Source organism: Phaenicophaeus curvirostris, chromosome 2 (assembly GCF_032191515.1).
Source record: "Phaenicophaeus curvirostris isolate KB17595 chromosome 2, BPBGC_Pcur_1.0, whole genome shotgun sequence".
NCBI lineage: Eukaryota > Metazoa > Chordata > Aves > Cuculiformes > Cuculidae > Phaenicophaeus > Phaenicophaeus curvirostris.
The window spans coordinates 64,455,261-64,476,294 of record NC_091393.1 but is presented as its reverse complement, the minus strand read 5'-3'; the positions used below and the strand labels follow the sequence as shown (position 1 = coordinate 64,476,294).

At 43.6% G+C, this 21,034-nt stretch overlaps 1 protein-coding gene across 1 annotated transcript in view; it reads right to left on the bottom strand.

The window, feature by feature from the left end:
- The window catches only part of PGBD5 (piggyBac transposable element derived 5), a 66,706-nt gene extending 46,564 nt beyond the window's left edge, over positions 1-20,142 (bottom strand). The window contains exon 1 of the mRNA XM_069852311.1: positions 19,505-20,142. Coding sequence (XP_069708412.1) covers positions 19,505-20,123 — 619 coding nt within the window. The 5' untranslated portion in view covers positions 20,124-20,142. The remainder of the gene's footprint in view (positions 1-19,504) is intronic.
- Positions 20,143-21,034: the final 892 nt, after the last annotated feature.

The window sequence follows — 21,034 nt, the reverse complement described above, 5'->3', positions numbered from 1 at the left end:
ATCTGGTCAAAACAGTCTTCGGTCTCCACACTAGCCAGTGGTGTGTTATGACATGTTAAATAAAGAACTGATTTGGTAAACCAAACTGTAAAATTTAAACTAAATGGTTAAATTTAAACTAAATGGCAAACTTTTGTTAAGTCTTTAGTAAACTAAGGAACTTACTGCAATTCATCTTGTTTCCCTGCTATGCACTGGATCAAGATTCTCATCTCACTTTCATTAGCATCATAGCAAAAGACTAGAGAGTCAAGTCTAGCATGCGAATGTGGTGTAGGTCAGGGGAAAGTAACATACCTGTTCCCACCCAGTGAGAGACAACCTTCACATTCAATGTAAGAGTGGCCTCCCAAGTCCTGGGGGGATAACCAAGGCACCCTGTCCATTCCTCCTGCCCCATGCTGCTGTGCGCTAGCTGGCAGTTCAGCACAGAAAAAGTCAAGAACTTGAGGGGCACCAAGAACAACTCTGGGATGCCAAGGGTGAAGAATTTTGGCTCGCACTCAGCAGGTTACTATGTGTGATAAGACAATGTATAAAACCAGTTATACTTCTGGGCATTTTCAGAGGACCAAGCAGGTAGGTCCTACAAATTTCCAACTGACCAAATGTATGCTTTGAAACCAACAGCATTTGTCTGAGAATGAGAACATTTCAGTCTTCCACGAAAGTCTGGCTTGTAGATTTGAAGTACTGTCAAAAAAACCCCAAGTTTAATTAGGAATGAGTATTTCTTTGTGTTTACCGTCATGTTTTAAAGCTACAAAGCCTTCAAGCTGCAAGTAGTGAAGCAGAAAGAATAAAAAGCCCACTGCAGGCAATGTTGACACCTTTAATTATATACTTACTTTTTTCTGCGGTGACATCTTACAATCTACCAATCAGCATTATCAACATCCAACAGAAGGTCCTAAACCCTGATATAAGGTTCTATGGTTAAAATCATTTTTAAAAGGCAAACACATTAGAACAGTCAGTGCTGAAACAGTACCATATCATGCCAGCTTACATAATCCTTTGTATGTTACTCATTTGGCTGTGGGACTGAACATTCTTGTCCCTTGTCAGGGGAATTCCTGCTGCAGCAGCTTCCATGGCAATAGTCCATTGCACTTTCGTCACTGCAGTTTTCTGTTAGCATTTTACTGCACTCACCCAACAGACTGGCTGTTTCTGGCAGTCTAGCTGACACTGAGCATCTAAACTGCAGCTTAGAAACAACTGTCAACATGCTGACTTCATACATCATCTGTAATACAGCTTTTGGTAGAACACATCTGGTTGTAGGCACAGCTGTGCACATTAATGAAGTAACTCTGCAAAGCAACATGGATAGTTCTATGTCAGCACAACTTCCATTACCAGCAGGGCGACCTTCATAATTCAGTCCCAGAAGTTTGCTTTGGTATGGTCCCATGGGGGGATCTTCCTGCACTGGTAACCCTTGCAGAAGCCATTGATCTTCATATCTTTCTTTCCCAGGGTCATGGTCTGTTCTAGCACACACTGTTCACAAATAACATTACCCACATGCAACCTACTCCTCTTTAACAATTTAAAATAAAAATCCACCTATATAAGAACTATCAATACATTTTTTCTCAGGACTCTGCCTTCAAAGGGAGGGATTTTGTGTTTGAAGAAGTGAAAATAGCTTAGCATGTTTTCCAGGCAAAACCCCAGGGCATTTAATTTATTTCTTGTAAATAAAAGTCAATAAGCAAGTGACCCAACTAATGAGATGCTGAAAGCCTTCACATCAGTGCTTGCATTTACATGCCACACGCACATATGCCACTGAAAAAATGAATCTCTTTTTGAGCAAGACTCATGAGGAAATGATTTTCCGCTTTATTCAAAAATTGTTTACTTAAAAACCCCCAACTATATCAACTGGAAATCCAGACAGTTCAGTAAAGCATTAGAGACAACTTTTTCATGAAAAACATTCATTTCAGTACAGAACCTCCTAATGATTCATCTACATCCCACATGAGCTAAGGTAGCTACAATACTGGTCTCTGCAATTGCCTCCCAGAAGCTACGGTGTTTTCCTGAAGAAGACAGAACAGTTGTTAGGGTAAACACATATTCCCCAAAGCATTTAACGCTGCTTCCCATGAACAGAACTAAGCACCTACTGCTACACCCACTCAGGAGAGGATGAGTGGGGTGCTCTCGCTACAGCCCTGCTATAAGAGCTCAAAAACCAGAATCTGCCCCAAGAGGTTGGTGCCAGGAATTTCAAGGGGATGATATTCAGGCTCCTTTTGCAAACATCCCTTTTTTTTCAGATTGTACTCGTCTCCCTTGAATTTTACTGGTCTCTGTAGGAAACGCGCATCTCTATGTGAGCTTCACAAACTGCCCAGTAAGACAACGTTTCTCTGCTGTGATCTCCCTAAACTAGGAGGCAAAGTAGCTCTTTTCACTTTAGAGATCATAACAATAAAGTAAATCGATACTTCAGTCATAGGCACCTTCATTTGAAGGCTGCACCACCTCTGTCAGGGAAGATCATAACGCATCTGCATTTACACAGCTGCTTTTAAACTTGTAATTTTCTGACTTGATATTTTCTACGTTCCTCCCCAACACCCTCAAAAACCCTGGGATAAGCAATTAAAAGCTGCATGTTCCTCATTGGTGCACTAGGCCTAGAGGCAGTTGAAAGTCTAAGTAACTTTCTTAGGAGAGCTACAATACAAGTGGAGGCAATTGCAATCCTTACCACAGCAAGGGCTCCTTCGCACATGCGCAGTATTACTTCGTGTGCTTTCTGTTTTCTTTTTGCTCTTTTACTCCTGCCCCTCTTGTCAAACTGCCTTTGTCCATCCTTTCTCTGCCTGCTCTTAGAAGGCGCCGGTGCCACAGGCTGCCCGAACTCAAAATAGCCAAATGTCTGTAAAGCTCAATGAATGACTTCTATATACTGTGCACATCAACATCTCTAACCCTCTTACCACACGCAGGATACATGACGCACTCCACAGCACTCCAACTGCTTAGGCTTCCTAATAACTCTCATAAACCCACAACTTCTCAATTGTAAGAAACCAGAGCATTTCTTCAGCAATATAGTGTAAAGCAAAAAGCAAAAAAAAAAAAAAAAGCAGTCATCCGTGCAAAAAGGTGGATTTATTACTTGCACTGCCTGTGTTTTAACTCTAGTGTGATGCAGACGTGTTTACAAACCACTACACCCCCAGGGAAGGCTTTCATGGAGTTGTATCTGCAGAGAGCAAGCCAGAAACACCACTTGGAGCTAAACAGTGGAGCGAAGTCAGAGCAGGATCTACAAATAGCGGTCCCTCAGCAACACAGCAGCACTCCTACAACCTCTGCCCATCTATTGTGTGCAGACAGTGTGGCAGCTCATCCCCTGGCAGCCAGCTCCCACCACTGCCCATGCTACGCTGCACAACTGCCAGGGCTTAAGTGAAGCAGGAACCAGGTCTTTTTATGCCTATGTTTTCTAGAAAGCCAAGTCCTTTCCTTCATGCTGTCACTGAGACAGTGCCTTAGTCAATGTTCATTTATCAGAAACCTCAGTTTCAACTTGCTCTCTGGGAGAGATCAGCCTATGCTACCGCTCCAGCCAGGATAACAGCATTGTAGCTCTGACATCAGGAATGCTCATCCATTTCCAAACCTTCTTTAATTTCCTGATTTGGTTTCTAAGCGCTCTTTGAATGTGGAATCCTGCAGGAAAAGGAATATCTGAGAATCTAAAGTTTTGGTTGCTAAGTCTCTCCCTGCTCTCTTGGCTCTGTGTGCAGAAATAGCAAAGCAAATACAGAAGAACATGTGTCTCCATAGGGAGTTTCCTGCTTCCTAAGCCTTCCAGACTTAAGTGTTAAAGCTGGTTTATTATTATAGACAGATTTGTTCCTCTGCATTGCTCTTCCATTTCTTCAGCTGCTTGTTGAAACATTTACAAAGTTCTCTCATTTAAGCAACATTTCTCTCCATTCATTCTTTATTTATGTTGACTGCCTCATAAAAATAAAATTACGGAAAGTAAGAAACCTGCTGCATCTCATTAAATCCCACCAGCTTCTTTCACCATATCTGATGCAGCTCCTTTCCTCCTCACTAACTGTGAATTGCCCTGAATAGGTAGCATTTTCTCTTCCAAATGAGGAACTGATTACATTCCTCCCTTAGGGCCAAATCCAACTAGGACCTATTGTGGAGGCAGGGAAAGCTAAATACTAGATCTGGGTCTTTCCCTGGCAGGGAAAGGCAAGCCACTCTACAGAAACTCTCTCTGGGCCTGGGCTGAGACAATCTGGCAGACCTGGACACAAATGACCATTGTCCTGCTTGCCAGGCAGTCTGCTTGCCCACATATGAAGCTCATATCAAGATCCTCTCATAGCCTCTAGTGCAGTGGTCTACAATGCAGGGTGAACCCACCCCAGGGAGCACACAAAACAATCTATTGGTGTGCTGGAAGAAAGTTTTTATTTGTACTGTTAATAAATAAAATAGAAATTTCACTTAGTGTTTATTTAATCTTTATCTCATCCTTTTTAATTTTTTTATGTATGTTTTATAATGTACATAGTGTATTAGCACAGTATTATATGTATAGAATTTATAGACAGATTGGGGGTACGTGCTCAAAAAACTTCTATTGATAGGGGTGCACGATCAAAAATGTTTGGAGAACACTGCCCTAGATTTTTCAGTAATAGCATTCAGGACTAAAGCAGCCTGGCAGACACAGTTCAGCCTCACTTTATCAGAGTTGAGTGTGCGCTTGAATGCTATAAGCTTCAGCTGAGCTGCCAGTAGGTTTTATTCCAGTATCATCAGCTGGCTTTGAAAAGGAGTAACTTCCCTTGACCCTCCCTGGAAAACTGTTCTTCTTGTGGGAACAGGGGAGTGGCAGTTATCAGCCAGAGGTACTTTTGCATAGGTGTAACAGTTTTCATGTCAGTCTGCTATTAGCATGTTACCAGACTATATCATTAAGGTGGTACCACATACGCATTTAAGTATGTGTTTATAAACTTCTCTGGATTCAAAGGATAATGTACTATACTAACATTCCTCAACACTCACCTCTGAGGTTTTTTAATTTGTGTCACTCACAAATCAAAAGGATGTTGAACAATCTAGTTTTTCTCTAGTGGAAATAAGTTTCCAGAGCATACATTCATTGTGCAGTCAAGCATGCAAATTATTAATCCTATAAGCAAGACTGAGGCTGCAATATGCACAGTGGCCAGAAACAAGGGAAACGCCTTTTTATCACAAAAACCCTCTGTAGTTTCTGCTTCAGCCCCATTGTCCTCCCTTTGGGGCTTTATGACTATCACCCTGTATATTCTGGTCATTCTTCTCAAACCTTGGCAAGCAAATTGCAACTGATGTGTTCTTCACTGAATGTGGTTTTTTTTTCTCTTTTGATCATGGGTCTTAATGTTAGTTTCTACCACCTATACTCAGCTGTGATACCAAACTTACTGTTCTAAGCATATAAACTGTTTCTTAAAAGCCAGTTAAATGCTATGTTTAGGGACCAATCCAGTCATATGATTTGCCATTGCATTTTAGGCATGTAACAACATGAGGTACTTAAACTCCTAGTGTAGTCCAAGCACACAGTTCGTACTTTTCAAGAAACATCAAAAGGGATCTCTTAAGAAATTTTCGAGCCTACTTTTGGAATTAACTAACAACACTAATCTCTTTTTGGGTCCCTTAGACTCCAGTTCATCAGACAGCATTTGAAGAACATACTCAAACTTAAGCTACAGTGATCAAATTATTCTTTGGCAACACTGCAACATTACATTGAAGTGCCTGGTTTTTAAGTGAGACTTCGCGTGTTTCTTACCGGGTTGCTCCAAACAAGTTAGCGGTAGAAGTACTATAATGTCAAGTGATGCAACCAGTACAAAACCAGTAATAACTATAACAGAATGAGTAGTGAGAAGTATAGTAAGACTTTGAGACACCACAAAACAGGCACTTAAAGACTCTGCTTAGAAGACCTACCTTTTTTTACTTGAGTTTAAAAGCTTGCTTACTTTCTCTTCCCCCTTCTAACTTACAAACAAAGCAACTTACAGTGGCTGTCCACACTAGTGCTCAGAGAAAGCAAAACTTAAAATCTGTCCATGTTTCTCTTTTCTTTAGGAAGATTTCAAGCTCCATCAGTACAGAGAATGGCAAGAGAAGAAAAGCAATAGCTACACCAAAACCACTTAAACTATGATAACATTTTTTTTTTCTTCATAGAAATCACCTCTTGGTTTTGGCCACATCCTCTTGCCTCTAGAATCAATATCTGGGAAACAAGAGGCTCCAGGGTACACTGTGCAAGCTAGGGAAGAACCAGACAGAGGAAAGCCAATCCACACCCCCAGCAACAGAGGCAAGGGAGGAGAAGGGAGTATATTCCCTAAATGCTTGCTGCAAAGGATTGGGCCCCTCAATGCATTAGCCTCTGACTTCCACTAGTCTCTTCTACTAGGCAGCAGGAGCACTGATGCATTCACACCTCAGCCACAACAAAATTCTCACTCAAAACTTTCTGCAGGAGAGCTGATATCCCTGAAGTGCAACCTTCATCCAAACAGAAGGTTGATTAATCATGGGACAACCAAACCCACAGATACGCACTGCTCATAGTAGACCTGCAGCTTCAATTTTGTTGAGCTGCACAAGGCATCCCTTCTAACTTTTTAATGCAAAGTTTGATGTGGTGGGTGTGACAGTTGTTCACATATCACATCTCCTACGCACTCAGATCTGGAACATCAGCTGCAGCAGTCGTGGGTGAGCAGTGTGGTCAAGGTTATCTGGCCAGCAATTTAGTATGTTAGAAGTACCAGCTGTCATTTTGATATGACACTACTAACGCAAGAGCAGGCAGAGTCTGGTTTCACATGGCCTTGTCTCTCAACATCAACTCGCTTTTTCATGGTAGGAGATGCTGTTAGAGCCTACAGGCTCTTCTCACTATGAATGTGCTGTCTAATAAGGATTGAACTCGAGCAAGCCATCTTTCGATCAGGGTAGTTCAAAAGGCTGTCGCCACTGTCAGTTGTTTTTGCATAAGATAGGTGGGAACCCAATACCTGGAAGACCTTTAACTTCTCCTCCCACAGGAATGGACTTGGCCACATGAGGCAAAGCAAAATTGCAAAAAGACTGGCTTACTAAGGAGCAAAATTTGAACAATGAACTCCTGCCCCAGACTACCTGTAATTTTAACAGGAACAGTGGAGACATGGTGTCCAGCAGAGCCCAGAAGAATAAAAAAGGAAGTTTCACAATGACTAAGAACATCATGTTAAAATGTGAAGTATTGGTTAGGATCTATAATAAGACATAAAAGAAACATTCATTTTTATGGCAGCGAAGAATTCTAGGAAACGAAATACAATTAGAAAAACTAAATGCTGTAGCAGAGAAAAAGCAGGTTAGGAAAAGGTTAGAGGACAGATTAAAAGGATTCAGTAGAAATGGAAAGCTTCAAAGTAAAGTTTTGAACAGCTTTTGTTATACTTGTTTCTTGCTCCTTTTCTGATTAAAGTATCATGCTGAAGCATTCTCCCTTTAGCTGCCCATTTCAGCTTAAAAAGAAAGAATCCAGTCTCACTTTTATCTTAGTGAGAAAGCTGACATTAGAACAATTGGTAGCACACTGCTCAATGTCAAGCTGCTCCAGGTCAATACTCAGACCCCTTTTGAGCCAACCTTTCTGCAAAAGACCTGAAGAAAAGGCACGGTTTGTATTTTTAACATTTCACTCACTCAACTACAATATCTGCCCATAAAAAGCTATCAAATGTTTCTGCTTCAGCATACAACACAAAGGGCTGCTTTTAGAAGGAAACTAAGGCTTAGTTTCTTTTCATTGACTCGGGAAATGATAGCCAACAGCCATAATGAACAGAAAAGGAGTTAAAAACTGGTACAATCTCAACAACAGCACTAAGTGTCAAGCCTATTTCATATTCCTATAACAATTTCATACTCAGTATCCACTTTGATAATACCAATTGAAAAATATCCATAGTGGAATACTTCGCCTCCACCATCTATCCCAGACAGCGATTAGGTGCTTGCATTGCAGTTCATACTTACACAGCTCAACATGGTTTTTATTTATCATAGTCTACTGGGATTGCAGGATTAGGTACTTCTGGCTACGCTCTCTGCTCTTAAGCAGAAACAGCTGTGCCTTGTACAGCCAAAAGGCTCTTTAATCAAATAAAATGGGGATGAAGGAGAAGGAGGAGGAAGTGAGGCCAGTGAAATTTTCAGGACAGAGATTCATGATAACCTTGGTGTGATTCTGCTGTCAAAGCAAGCGCTTTGCCTTTGTTTGCAAGGCAAATAATGAGGTTCATAAAAGAATAAGTTTCATGAGTTTGAGGACAGGGCACCAGAAGCTGCAGAGACAAAGACATAAAAATTAAAATCTTGCAGTTCGGTACATATTTTTGTTTCTAATCCTCAAACACTAGGATCCTCGTAACAAGAAAATCCAAGTTCAAGGTAACACATTAAACTGAGAAAACAAAGACTTTAAAAGAGAAATTAGACTAGGTGACTTTACATTTATTACTCTGATCTCAGTACTCCTCAAAGACTGAATAGATTTTGAAGGAAAGACTAACCAAGGACATCAAGACAAATGGAGAGTATTGGTATCATAGACAGGTCAACTTAGAATAATTTTTAGTAGGTAACCTTCTATGATGTTACTTACAGTACAGATGAATTCATCTGTTTTGTTTCTAGCTAGGTACTTCTTAATCAGCAGCAACAGCAATGAGTACAACTATTAATGCCTCCTATTTAACCGAATCCTTGACCAAGAGAAGAGTTGTCAGGATGCAGGTAGGTGATTTCTGGAAACTGCCTCATTTATTACTAGAACATGAAACTAGAACAGCGTATGATCAAGACGCTAACAGGCAATGCTGGGCTAATCATCCTAATACATAGTTGCTGGATTTGTTGTTCAACATATGCCTGAAGAGGAGTATACACAACAGAAAAAAGGGTGAAGTCATGCACTTACAGGGCAATAATGATTTTTTTCTCAATTATCTGCTCAAATTAGACACCAATCTCTTCTATTGCAGAAAAGTGATGCACAACTGAAATCTAAAACACTGGCTTCCTAGGTAGCATTAGGCAGGTTTTCAGCTATCTTTAGTGGAGATAGTGACTTATTAGTAGCTTTGAATGGGAACTTTAGGACCTTAGACTGAACTACTGTGCAATTTGCCACCAAAAAGTAGATCCCAAACTAGGAAAGACGGAGAACTGCTACTAGAAAAAGCAATAACGGGAGATTATGAAGAAAGCAGTTACTTTCTCTTTTAGCCTAGAGGGGAAAAAAAGCAGCAATTCTCTTTAATATGCTTGAAGCAAGTATCAGGAAAAGAGAAGACAACAGTACTCTTTGCAAGATGAAACAATTCTGCAATGCCCACAAAGTAGTGAAAAAACAAACTTCTGATACGCAGTCCACGAACTGGAGAAACATGCAGTAGACATTAAGCCGTGACTATGACTTATCTAGGTCTGTTCTAGACATGTGCCTGCTGCCCTTCACATACCCACAGTTATGGTCTACAGCAATCTGTGTTGACATTGGAAGGAGGCTCTTCATACCTCAGAGTTGTGGCTGAAGGCAAGTACAAACCTAGGCACCACTAGATGACGCAGCAATTATGTGCCTCCAAAGTGCAGTACTGCTAATCTCACAAGTATTTGGGTAGCGCTGTACTGGGCAACCTTGGCATAACAAGGTTAGTGTTTCTAACACACAGAAGGAAGTTCACAATTAGTCCTTTGCATAGAGATACAAGATTCATGGACACAGAACTCATTACCATAGAAGTGAGGGTAGGAACAATACTTTAACTGTCAAGTGTGCCTGGGCTACTATATTGGGGTGAAGAGAAGGAGGGAGTCTTACCCTAACAAATCAGGTGGCCTTCTACAAGCACACAGGCTTTCTCCCTGCTTCCAAAGCTGAGGCAGGAGATGGAAACAACAACCCTTTGGCTTAGCAGTCCAACATACAACTTGCCACAAAGCAGCTTCTTTAGGGTTTTTATTTATCTTAATCAAACAGAGAACAGTGCTGGAAGGGAGCTTAGAAGTCCTTTAGTCCAGGCCTTTATCCTCAATTCAGCACACATACAATCAGTCTATTACAAAAGGTTAGCATCACTAGGTCTTTGATTTCCAGGGATGCACCCCATGTCTTCTGCAACACTGCACTGTCTGAGAGCTTCTATCATGATTTAATTGTCCAATGCTATTTATACCTGTTATTCCTTGTATACAGTTTTCAGAGCAGATAAGGCAAATAATTCCCCTTGCTATAATAGCCCTTAGTTATCCATATGGCCACTTAGCTTACAAAACAGAATACTCAAAGGCTAGTTAGTAGAGTCTCTGCTTCTCAGACCTTTCTCTTCACATTTGACTATTTACTTCTCACTTGGGTTGGCGACCCAGATTCTCTCTCCTAAATGGCAAGCCAGTCTCATCACAAGCCTTATATACTCTTTAAATATCTGGGGAGGATGTTTGCTGTTTCACAACAACATGACACTGAGTCACATTTGTTCAGCTTCAACCTCCAGTTCCATCTAAACTTTAACGGTTCTGCCCTTCCCCTCCATTTTCCACCTCTGCTGTTAGTCACTGCTGCCCTCACAAGAAGCATTTCTCTTGCACCTTGCCCTTTTTCCTCCTGAGCTATTTCAGGCTGTCATGCACCTTGTGAATTCTCAGCCTGTCCTCCAGTGTACATGGAGTCCCTCCCAACTTCATGTTATCTAAAAATATAACAAACAAATTCACTAAGTCTACCTCCATTCAGGAAGGCAGTTTCAGACTGTCATTAAATTACAAAAAAACCCCAAACCATTCTTCCATCAAAACATTTAAGCTTTTGCCCGATCTTTACGCATCTTTTGAGATACTGGATCAGACTTTATCAGATTCAAATAGAAACAGAAACAGAGATTTGCAGTAATGACAATATTAGTGAGAATACCTGACAGGGACTAGGTGATATTTATTCAGCCAGATGTTTCTGCATCTGCCTACTTCTCTCCCATGTATATTTCAATCTCTGCATGGTTTGTTGCAACAGATACAGCTTAATTCAAAGCAACCTGGAACTCAGAGCTAGTATTGCAGAGATGGTTCCTGTCACAATATTTTGCCTCCAGTTCAGAACAGAAAACCAGGAGATAAATCTGACGAGGAACACATTGACAGTGGTGGGTCTCCACAAGACTCAGCTTCTAACTATGTACAACCACTCCAGGCACCAAAACCACTACAACCCGGTACCTTGTTTCATATATGAGAAATGAACACCAAAGGTAATTTGAACCAAAAGGAGATTGCAGGGTACCTATGAAATAAAGGTAATGAGAAGACAGTGCTATCTTCCAGTCAGTCTTCAGCAGCAGGCAGACTCTCCATGGCTGAGGCTACCAGTAGATGAGCCTGTAGGGACAGGGTAAGGAGTCAAGAGCCTTTGGGCTGGAAGAGGAGCTAAACCAATTACTGCTGAATTCTTTCTGAACACCTTTTTTTTTTTTTTTTGGTGGAAAGGACATTACAGAAAGCTATAGGGGTTTTTTTTGCCAAAGAGTTTGTTTCAAGGAGCTGCTGCTAGTGCCCCGGCTGCAATTGTCATGGCTGGGGTAGCAGGACAGGTTCTGGCTGGGGGCTGCCCCCCACCTCTGATGGGGGCAGCCCCCAGCCCACAGAGAGCTCCCAGGCGCCGTGGGGCACAATGACTGGGGCTGTTGTAGAGGACTGACAAGCTGTTTTAAACCACCTCTGATTTCAGTTTGAGTGCATGCCGTTACCTACTAGTATGCAAGCAGACAAAGAAAGGCCTTATTTGAGAGGGTTATTCCTTATTTATCAAGTACAATCCCATCAAGTGGAAAGAGCAGGATGTCATTTACTCCAAAACCCATCACTCTTCTCCCAATGGGGGAGATTTGTATCATGCTCAAAGCCACCTCCTCTCCTTACCCTTAAAAGGAAGGGTTGAGACTACTTGCAGCAATGTTACCAGCATGGAAATAGCTACAGATCACTCAAGACACTCCAAGTCTTAGTGCTTAATTTTTTTAAATCTTAAAAACAACGACAAGAGTCAATTAATATAGATCTCAAGTATAAACCTGGAGACGTATTTTCCTAAATAACAGAACAAGTTTGTAAGTAAGGAATCACTACAAAGCCTAAGAAATGGAGGGAATTCTTCAGTTTAAGGAGATCTCATTTAGTGATTCTGTTCAGAAATGCATTTCAGCAAACTAGAAGTCCTTTGAAAGACTAAATAATAATTTATATCCACCTATGTATTTATATCCATAATGCAATATATCCAGGATGACAGATGTGAGAGCACCTTACATTTTTCAGTATCATCTTGATAGTTTCTTGCCCCAAACCAAAGTTAGTTCATTTTTGCCAGGCTGCTCCAGCAAATGAAGATTTACAAGAAACCATCTTGCCCTCTGGTGAATGCTGACCACCTCTTACCCTGCAATCCAGTTGAACCATCTTCCCTGTACTGAGGCAGAATCAGTAATCCTAGATCCCCATCCCAAAGGCCATATGCATAACAGCATATGGGCATGAGTTTCAACACACATATAAACCCTTGAAAGTAATTTTTATTTTAGGACATTAACTGACAGGATTACCATTGCTCAAACCCTGCATCAGCAGGGTGAATCCAGCAGAAAGCAATACCATGCATGACATCAATGGGAACAGCCACATACCCACAGCTACACACTGACCCCACGCTGCACACCCACAAGTGCTACCCACTGGGAAATTAGCCAGCGTCTACCTTTCAAAAAAAGCAGAGATGACTATATGCACTGGATAGTCAGACTTCCCACAACAGTGAATTTCATAAGGAACTTAAAAAAAGGAAAGGTATTCATTCTCATTTTTTTGCTCCAATTTAATCTTTCATACACACCCACCTCTCTGCCATATGTAATAAGAAATGAATCACAGTTATAACAGCAGCTGCTTTAAGTCTTTTTTCTACTTTTTCTTCACTAGAAATAATATTTCCATTTGTGCCCACTGAGAGGCTCAAAGTATGCTTCATCTCAGTCCTGTAATCTTCCTATCTAAGGCACAGCTAATTCCCCTCATCCATACAGACATACGCAATATTCTTTTCTTCAGTGTGTCCTGTGTATCCCTCTCTGACACCATTTTTGCATCCTTACAGTGTGCCTCATCAGTTATACTTCAGTTTGCCCAGTTTTCAACTGTACAGCTACCACTTTGTTTTGCTTGCTGAATAGAACTTGCTTGCTTTTGTTCTTTGTCCTTTGTCCTTCTTAATCGCAAATACAGTTTGACAATACAGGACATGTGAATCCCTCATGGTGTCCAAGAATGCAGAACTGAAAGCATGTTTTCTATGTTGTGCTACCAATACCAGTTGTCTTCACAGAAAATTATGAGATAATCCAGGAGTAATTTATACAGAGGCAAAGTAAGCTATGGAGCCTTTCAAGACTACTTCCCTGCAGTCTCACTCTGGTTTCATTTTTAAAAGACCCACTCAGTTATGTGCCCATCCATTTTTAGATGGAGCCAATAACAGATTAACATCCTGTTCTTTAAGGAACATGAAGTACAAGCTTGGATAAGCTCCTAGAAAGGATGCCTTACCACAAGGAAGGGAGATGTCAAATGCTAATATTCTAATACATTTGTCTTAAACATCCATTCCTTTTGAGACCATCTGTTCTTTTTTTTCTAATAACACGCCCAATTTTTGGCTGTATTTGCAAGGATGAGGTATTTTAGGGGTTATATTCCACTAACCTCTAGATAAGGATGTGTAGCTGAATCCTTTACTACCTTGCTCTTGGGAAGCACCTTGTATTTCCAATCTGCTAAATCCATCTGCTCCAAAACTTTGGAAGCTTGAGCATGGGAGGGGAAATATGCACACCCAAGCATGAACAAGCACACCCAAGAGAAATTTCCAGCTGCATTTAAGTCTATGGCATCCAGAACAGCTTCCTGTGACCTAGCAGTCTATACAGAATTAGCAAGTCAACTCCACTATTAGCATCTTCATTAGACTCAGAGAAGCTAATTTCCTCTCCAAGGTTGACTTGGAGGTTATGCAGACGAGGAAATTGTTTGCAGTACTGTTTCTGTGATGTTGATAAAAGGACATGAGTAGCAGTAGGAATTAATCTACTTCTTTTAAGTGACCCCATCAATACCTGCAAGGGGAAAACATTTGATGCAGTGACATATCTAAGAGTAAATATACTTTTTCTCTGTAAAAGGCTAGACAGTGTCTATGGAGAAGTCCTTGATCTGCACTGCTTATAGACTTTCATGTCTCGAGTACTGACCCAATCTGGTTCTCTGTATAGAAGCAGAGAAGAGGTTTTTTCCCCCCATAAAGTTAATCAGCACTGGGTAATTCCCCAAGTGCATGTTCAGTAGGAGAGGTATGGGCAAAAGAAGAAAGGGAACACAGATAGCTAAGCTGCACTAAATTTTAGAATCAATAAGACTGTCATGTCATGCACTTTCATCACTTCAGTGATGATGGAAGCAGGAAAATGTGCCTTAAACCCAGTAATGCCATCTGAGGAGCATATTTAGACTTCATAAGATGTCTGCAATATTAAGCCTTTGTATAATTCACTTGTTTAGCAAAACTTCAAATCTCTAAGTCATCCTATAAAGGATTTTGCAAAGTAGTAGTGTACATCTTTGTAATATGCAACGCAACGTTTCTAGGAAGATAAGTAATTTCTACTTAGAATGCAAGAACAGATTATACAGATACACAATTTTTTCCCAGTATTTTCTATGGTTATGCAAGTCAAAAGCAGCTAATTTCTCTGATAGCGCAAGTAAGCAAGAACAAGCCACATCAGCAGCACTTTATCCCCTTACAGTCAGATAATTTGGCCCAGTTTTTTCTAACACAGAATCTGTCATAAGCTACTAAGTAGCTTTCATTGCTTTTCTTCCACCTCTGGAACCTTTAGGTATTGACCTCAATCTAATAAGACTAAAGCCTTCAGATTCCATTTAGGACTTAAACCAAGATCACCACCACTGTGAGATGGTGGGATGTATATGGCCCAGCTTGATCCAAAAGCTCTTCCTCCAAGCTCCCTGCTTCTGGAATGCTGCCTTCCCATCTGCCTTTCCACACTCTTGGGAAGAGGATGCGCGTTGGGCCTCCCCCTACATCCTGCAAAGACTTTCCACAACTTGCTGCCCAGTTATGATTCTAGCCATTCAAATAGCAGCTACAAGCCTTTCTTGCATTACCTTCATCACCTTCCTCTTTCGATTATTTAACTTAAACTGAATTGTTTAGCTCTGCTAAAAACATTTAGAACATAGGTCAAATGAACAACTCCATGCTATATCCATATATAGCGCATCATATGATTAACTGGAGACTAACTTGAAGGAACTAAATTCATTATCCTTATTAAACATTCATAAAATAACAACACTACTGAAAAAAGCCCAATCAAGAGTGAAGTCTTATCAGCTGACGGGCAAACAGACATTTGTGATTGAACATAAAACCACTTTTTTTTTTACTGTGAGTGTGATCACAAATTTGAATTTAAAGCTGTGCCTTGCTTCCTTGTCTTTAGCAGGAACATGCAGGCTCATTTCATCCCTCAGATAACATACCCTGCTTTGTGCAGATCATCTCTCATGCGGCAGCCATGATGAAATACATGACTGATTCCCATAACCTGGTCTTTCTGGCAAAGAACACTCATTTAAAAAAAAATAATTAAAAACTACTTTAAATATTCCTTTAAACCTCTTCAAGGTGACAAGGAAAGCCTGATTGCTAGACTCAGTCTATGCAGCTTCTCCCTGAGAGCATGCTGCTCTACTGGAGCGTGTTCTTCAAAGACAGTAACTTATGGCACATTTAGTCTTTCTGAGAAATATTCTAGAAATTCATAAAAAGCTAGTTATACTCTCTAAATGCAGCTTGAAGAGAAGCTGCTTTGCTCTTTCAGCAAGGAACATTCTTAACATTTTGTCCTCAGGTCCAGGCTTAAGAATAGAGTTTGGAAGGCATTGAAAATAAAGAAAACGGTAGCACTGACTGTAACTTTGAGGACTTCAGAATTATCTTTGGCTCAGACTTCTCTGCTATTGCTGCCACCTTAAAACATTACCACTAACAAAGGAAAGTGCTCTTATATCTAAGCAATTTCCTAGTCACTAAACTATAAGGACATAGGAAGCACTGGACTCCAGGAAGAGAATGCCACCTACTCCAATTCAGGAAAATCATGCTGCAGCAATGCCAGGATATTTGCACCTTCTAAGACCCTCCGTGAAGAAAGACGAAAACCAATAGTGCCCCTATGCATTACAGAACACGTCCTGGCCAGACTACTGGACTAACAAGGGAAAGCACCACACAGAACCGCCCTGCTCTTGTGAAGGAAGAGCACACCCATAAAATCTGAGGCAGGAGTGACCAAGGGTTTCCATTGAGTTACTAGCCCTTACCAGCTTGTCACTAAAGTAAAAACAGTCATTTGCTTGCTCTCTCAATTTCAATTATGCTTTCCCTATCCTAGCAGCAATTTGTTCCCTTGTTCTTTCTGCTCTTCCACAACTGTCTCTGTCCTGGCCTTAGAGGAAGGAAGTGAAGCCAGAAGGGCCCCAGCCATCCCTCCTTCCAGAATTAAAGCGCTGTTGGGCAAAGGTCAGACCTCCTTTCCTAGACGACTATCTATTTGTAGGTTCACTTCCCAACAAATCAATTCTGTTTCCCCTTCACAGACAGTTTTGAGGAGAATGAGAAGGGATATGCTGAAACATGCCTGGATGCAACATTTGATCACAAATGCCATCATCCTTTTATACTGACCTATCCACAGACCTGCTATAGCCAGGCACTAAATGTGAAGGGAAGGCATCTCAGCCACTGAGACCTCCAATCCACTATCCTTAATCCAGTACCTGAGAACTCTTGAGACTTCAGTCCACAAGGACATTTGTCTTCTGGCATCAGATTATGTCAGGCCCTGCCACTAGAATCTTCTCTTGAGATTTTGATGAAAAGACTGCATTCCTAAGTTTTGGTGCTACCCTAACATGAGTTCTCATGAAAGCCTCTTCCTCTTACACTCAGAGCCTAGAAAGGAAAGTTTCTCAACATCCAACATATCTGAACTGAGAATATGGTTTGGTGACATGGTTTAGTAGGCATGGTGATGTTGGGCTTATGGTTGGACTGGATCATCTTAGAGGTCTCTTCCAACCTTAACAATTCTATGATTCTATGATTTCTTGCTTGTACTCCATTAGTGACCAGAAGATGTGTTCTCACTGCAAGGGGCAGCTGTCTTCACCTCACTGGAAGCCTCTTCCTCAGCAGGTACTGGTACAAACTCCTGGGTCAGAACAGTGTCCAATTTAGTGACAATAGTGTCAGTACACGAGTGCTTAGTGTGATTTGAATTATGATATATGCATGGCCTAAAATCAGTCTATCTACAAATTAGAATTATAGGAGCTTAGTTATATACAAGTTTTGGCATTTAGGTAGTCAAATAAAACCCATGTAACAGAGGGTGTACTTTTCACACATATCAAACCACAACATTAACATCAGATCACCACGCTATGATCAGCATGCAGCATCTATCATCATCATCATCAACAGAATGAAAGGGCAGCAACAACCTCTTCTCCATCTATTACTAGGAGGAAATACTCACAGCAATATCCATACACCTTCCTAAAGGGAAATCTGCATCCATAAGCCAAATTCCTTTATTTCAAAGGAAATATGAATTCCTGAATTAATAGGTCATCAACTTAATTCTTTTCCAAATCAGCATTAAAATACTAATCCCAGTTCCATCTACATTAAAATAGATATTACCATAAAATAATGATATGAAGAAATAAGCCAGCAAAGGCAGAGCAATTAAGCAATAATTGATGCTGAAATAGCATCAGACCATGAAGCCTGTAGTCTTATATATGCTCATGAATAAGAACCACCAATAAAAATTGCAAAGTTCTTTAAAGAGGCACATTAGCTTGATATTTTAATATTTCACAGTGTCTAGCTACTTCTTGACGTAGACACAACTTCTGTTTGCACACTTGTCAGAAACATGACAGAACTTTCTCTGGGCTCCAGTGCTTCGACCTTACTCCCCATCCTAAACTGCTTCTTCAGATAGGTTTGTACCTGTCCCACCGCACAAAATACAGCACAGTACACCAGGTCCAGCAGCACACTTCTGCATTTACCTTTTCATAGCAAAATGAAGGAATAAACACTACACAACAGAAACAGCGGAGACAAGCAACCTTAAGATGGGCAAGTCACCAGCTTGGTTGAGAATGACAGCAATCATTACATCATAGAATCACCAGGTTGGAAGAGACCCACAGGATCATTGAGTCCAACTATTCCTATCAATCACTACACCTCGTCCACTTGTGCCTGAAACACCTCCAGGGAAGGTGAATCAACCACTTCCCTGTGAAGCCTGTTCCAGTGTCCAATGACCCTTTCTGTGATTTTTTTTTTTTTTCTGATGTCCAGCCTGAACCTCCCCTGCCGAAGCTTGAGGCCATTCTCTCTCATCCTGTCCCCTGTCACTTGGGAGAAGAGGCCAGCACCCTCCTCTCCACAACCTCCTTTCAGGTAGTTGTAGAGAGCAATGAGGCATATGTGTTCTTTTCTTTACATGCCAGCTATTCATAATAATTAATCTTTTCCATCAAAGCCTTGCTGTTACACAGTCAACTTGGCTGTCAGGGCCTGCCGACAGATATGTTATAAAGGCTCCAAGGGAAAACCAGTGGTACGTCTTGCTACACAAACCAGTTGGCGGAGATGCCAACGCTGTGGACTGCTGCTCTACGTCACGTCACGTCAGACGATGTAAATGTTATGATGTCATGTTACGTCAGGAGATGTGAACTGCTGCTCCGTGTCACGTCAGGAGGCATCAATGCTGCGGGCCGCTGCTCTATGTCACACCACATCAGGAGATGTCAGTGCTGTGGACTGCTGCCCTGTGATGTCACGTCAGATGTCAGAGCTGTGGCCTGACGCCCTACACCATGTCAGATGTCAGTGTTCTGGACTGCTGCTCTACGTCACATCAGGAGATGCTAGTGCCGGGTCCGCCACTCTCTCAGCGTTCGCTCCAAAGGCCGCGCGAGCCAGTTTAAGGCTGGGGAGGGCTGCACGGGAAGCCTTGCAGCCACGGGGAACCCCGGCCCCGTCGCCAGAGCCCTTCCAGGGGGCGCCGGGCGGGTCACACCTGCCTGGCCGAGCCCCACGGCTGCGCCCCCAGGCAGCGGGGCCGCGGAGCCCCCCGCCCCGCCGCTCACGGGGGACGCCCGTGACTAAGCACCCGCCGGCCGCCGCCGCCCCCACCCCGGGACCCCGCCGTACCGCTGCTATCCTTGAAGCGTGGGGGTGGGACGTCTCGCAGCGAGCGGGTCCAGCCCCCCTTCTCCTCTTCCTCCTCCTCCTCCTCCTCCAGCACCGGGCCCCGCTGCCGCCGCCGGTCCGCCGCCGCCGCCCTCGGGGCTCGGCGCCGCCCCGCGCCGCCCCGCAGCCCCTCGCCTTCCTCGTCGTCGTCCTCGTCGTCCTGGGAGGAGGAGGAGGCGGCGGAGCGGGAGTCGGCCGAGGTGCTGTAGAAGGGGTTCCCGCCGCTGTCCTGGCCCGACTCGCCGAAGACGTCGTCGGAGATCTGCAGGCTCTCGTAGCGGGAGCGCGCCGCCTCCAGCAGCGACAGCGCCTTCCGCCGCGCCGCCCCGCCGCCCTCCGCCATCATCTCGGCCGCCGCCAGCAGCCGCCCGCGCTCCCCTCGGCCCGGCTCGGCCGGGTCCCGCGGCCGCAGGCAGCAGCCCAGCAGCAGCAGCGGCTCCGGCACGGCGGCGGGCAGGCAGGGAGCGGCGGGAGCCCCGCCGCCGAGCCCTGCCTCCCGCTCCCCCCCGCACCACCCGCCCCTGTGCGCGTGCAGGGACATGGGGGGAAGGAGCCAGCTCAACATCTCCAAGTACCACATCCAGCCAATTACCGCGGCGGCCCGCGCGCGGGAGGTGGGGTTATATGGGCGCCGCGGGCCGGCGCGGGCCGCCCACCGCCCGCCTCGCCGCCCGCCGCCGCCCCGCCCCGTTAAAACCACCGCCGCTGTCCGCGGTGCTGAAACGGCGCGGGGCGGAGCTCCCTGCGCCCGCCCGGAGCTGTCCGCGGTGCTGAAACGGCGGGGCAGAGGCAGGGGCGGGCCAGTCGGTAGCGGGGGTCCCTGCGCCCTCCCGGAGCTATCCGCGGTGCTGAAACGGAGGGCAGAGACCGAGGAGAGGGGACAAGGGGCTGGCTGCGGGGTCCCCCGCAGGTAGGACCTTCCCAGGGAGGAGAAAGGCTCTGAAGTAGGGCTCGAGGGACCGAAAGTGTTATGAGGAGAGGCTGAGGGAACTGGGGTTGTTTAGCCACGCAGAAGAGGAGGCTGAGGAGCAACCTTTTCGCCCTCTACAGCTGCCTGAAAGGTGGGTGTAACAAGGGGGGTGTCAGTCTATTTGCCCGAGTAACAAGCAATAGGATGAGAGGGAACGGCCTCAGGTTGTGCTGTGAGAGGTTTAGATTGAATATTAGGAAAGATTTCTTAACTGAAAGAGTGGTGAAGCATTGGCACAGACTACCCAGGGAAGTGGTGGAGTCTCCATCCCTGGAGGTCTTCAAAAAGCGTGCAGATATGGCGCTTTGGGACATGGTTTAGCAGACATGGTGGTATTGTGTTGATGTTCAGACTTGATGTCTTGTAGATCTTTTCCTTAACAATTCTATGATACAATGAGTGGCTCAGGGCCTCAGTGGCATGACCACACCAGCTCGCTGTGGCTTTGCAGCAGGCAGGGGAGTGCAAGCAGGGACATAGTGTGTGGGCCCCTGATGTAGCTGCCCCAAAACAGGTCACAG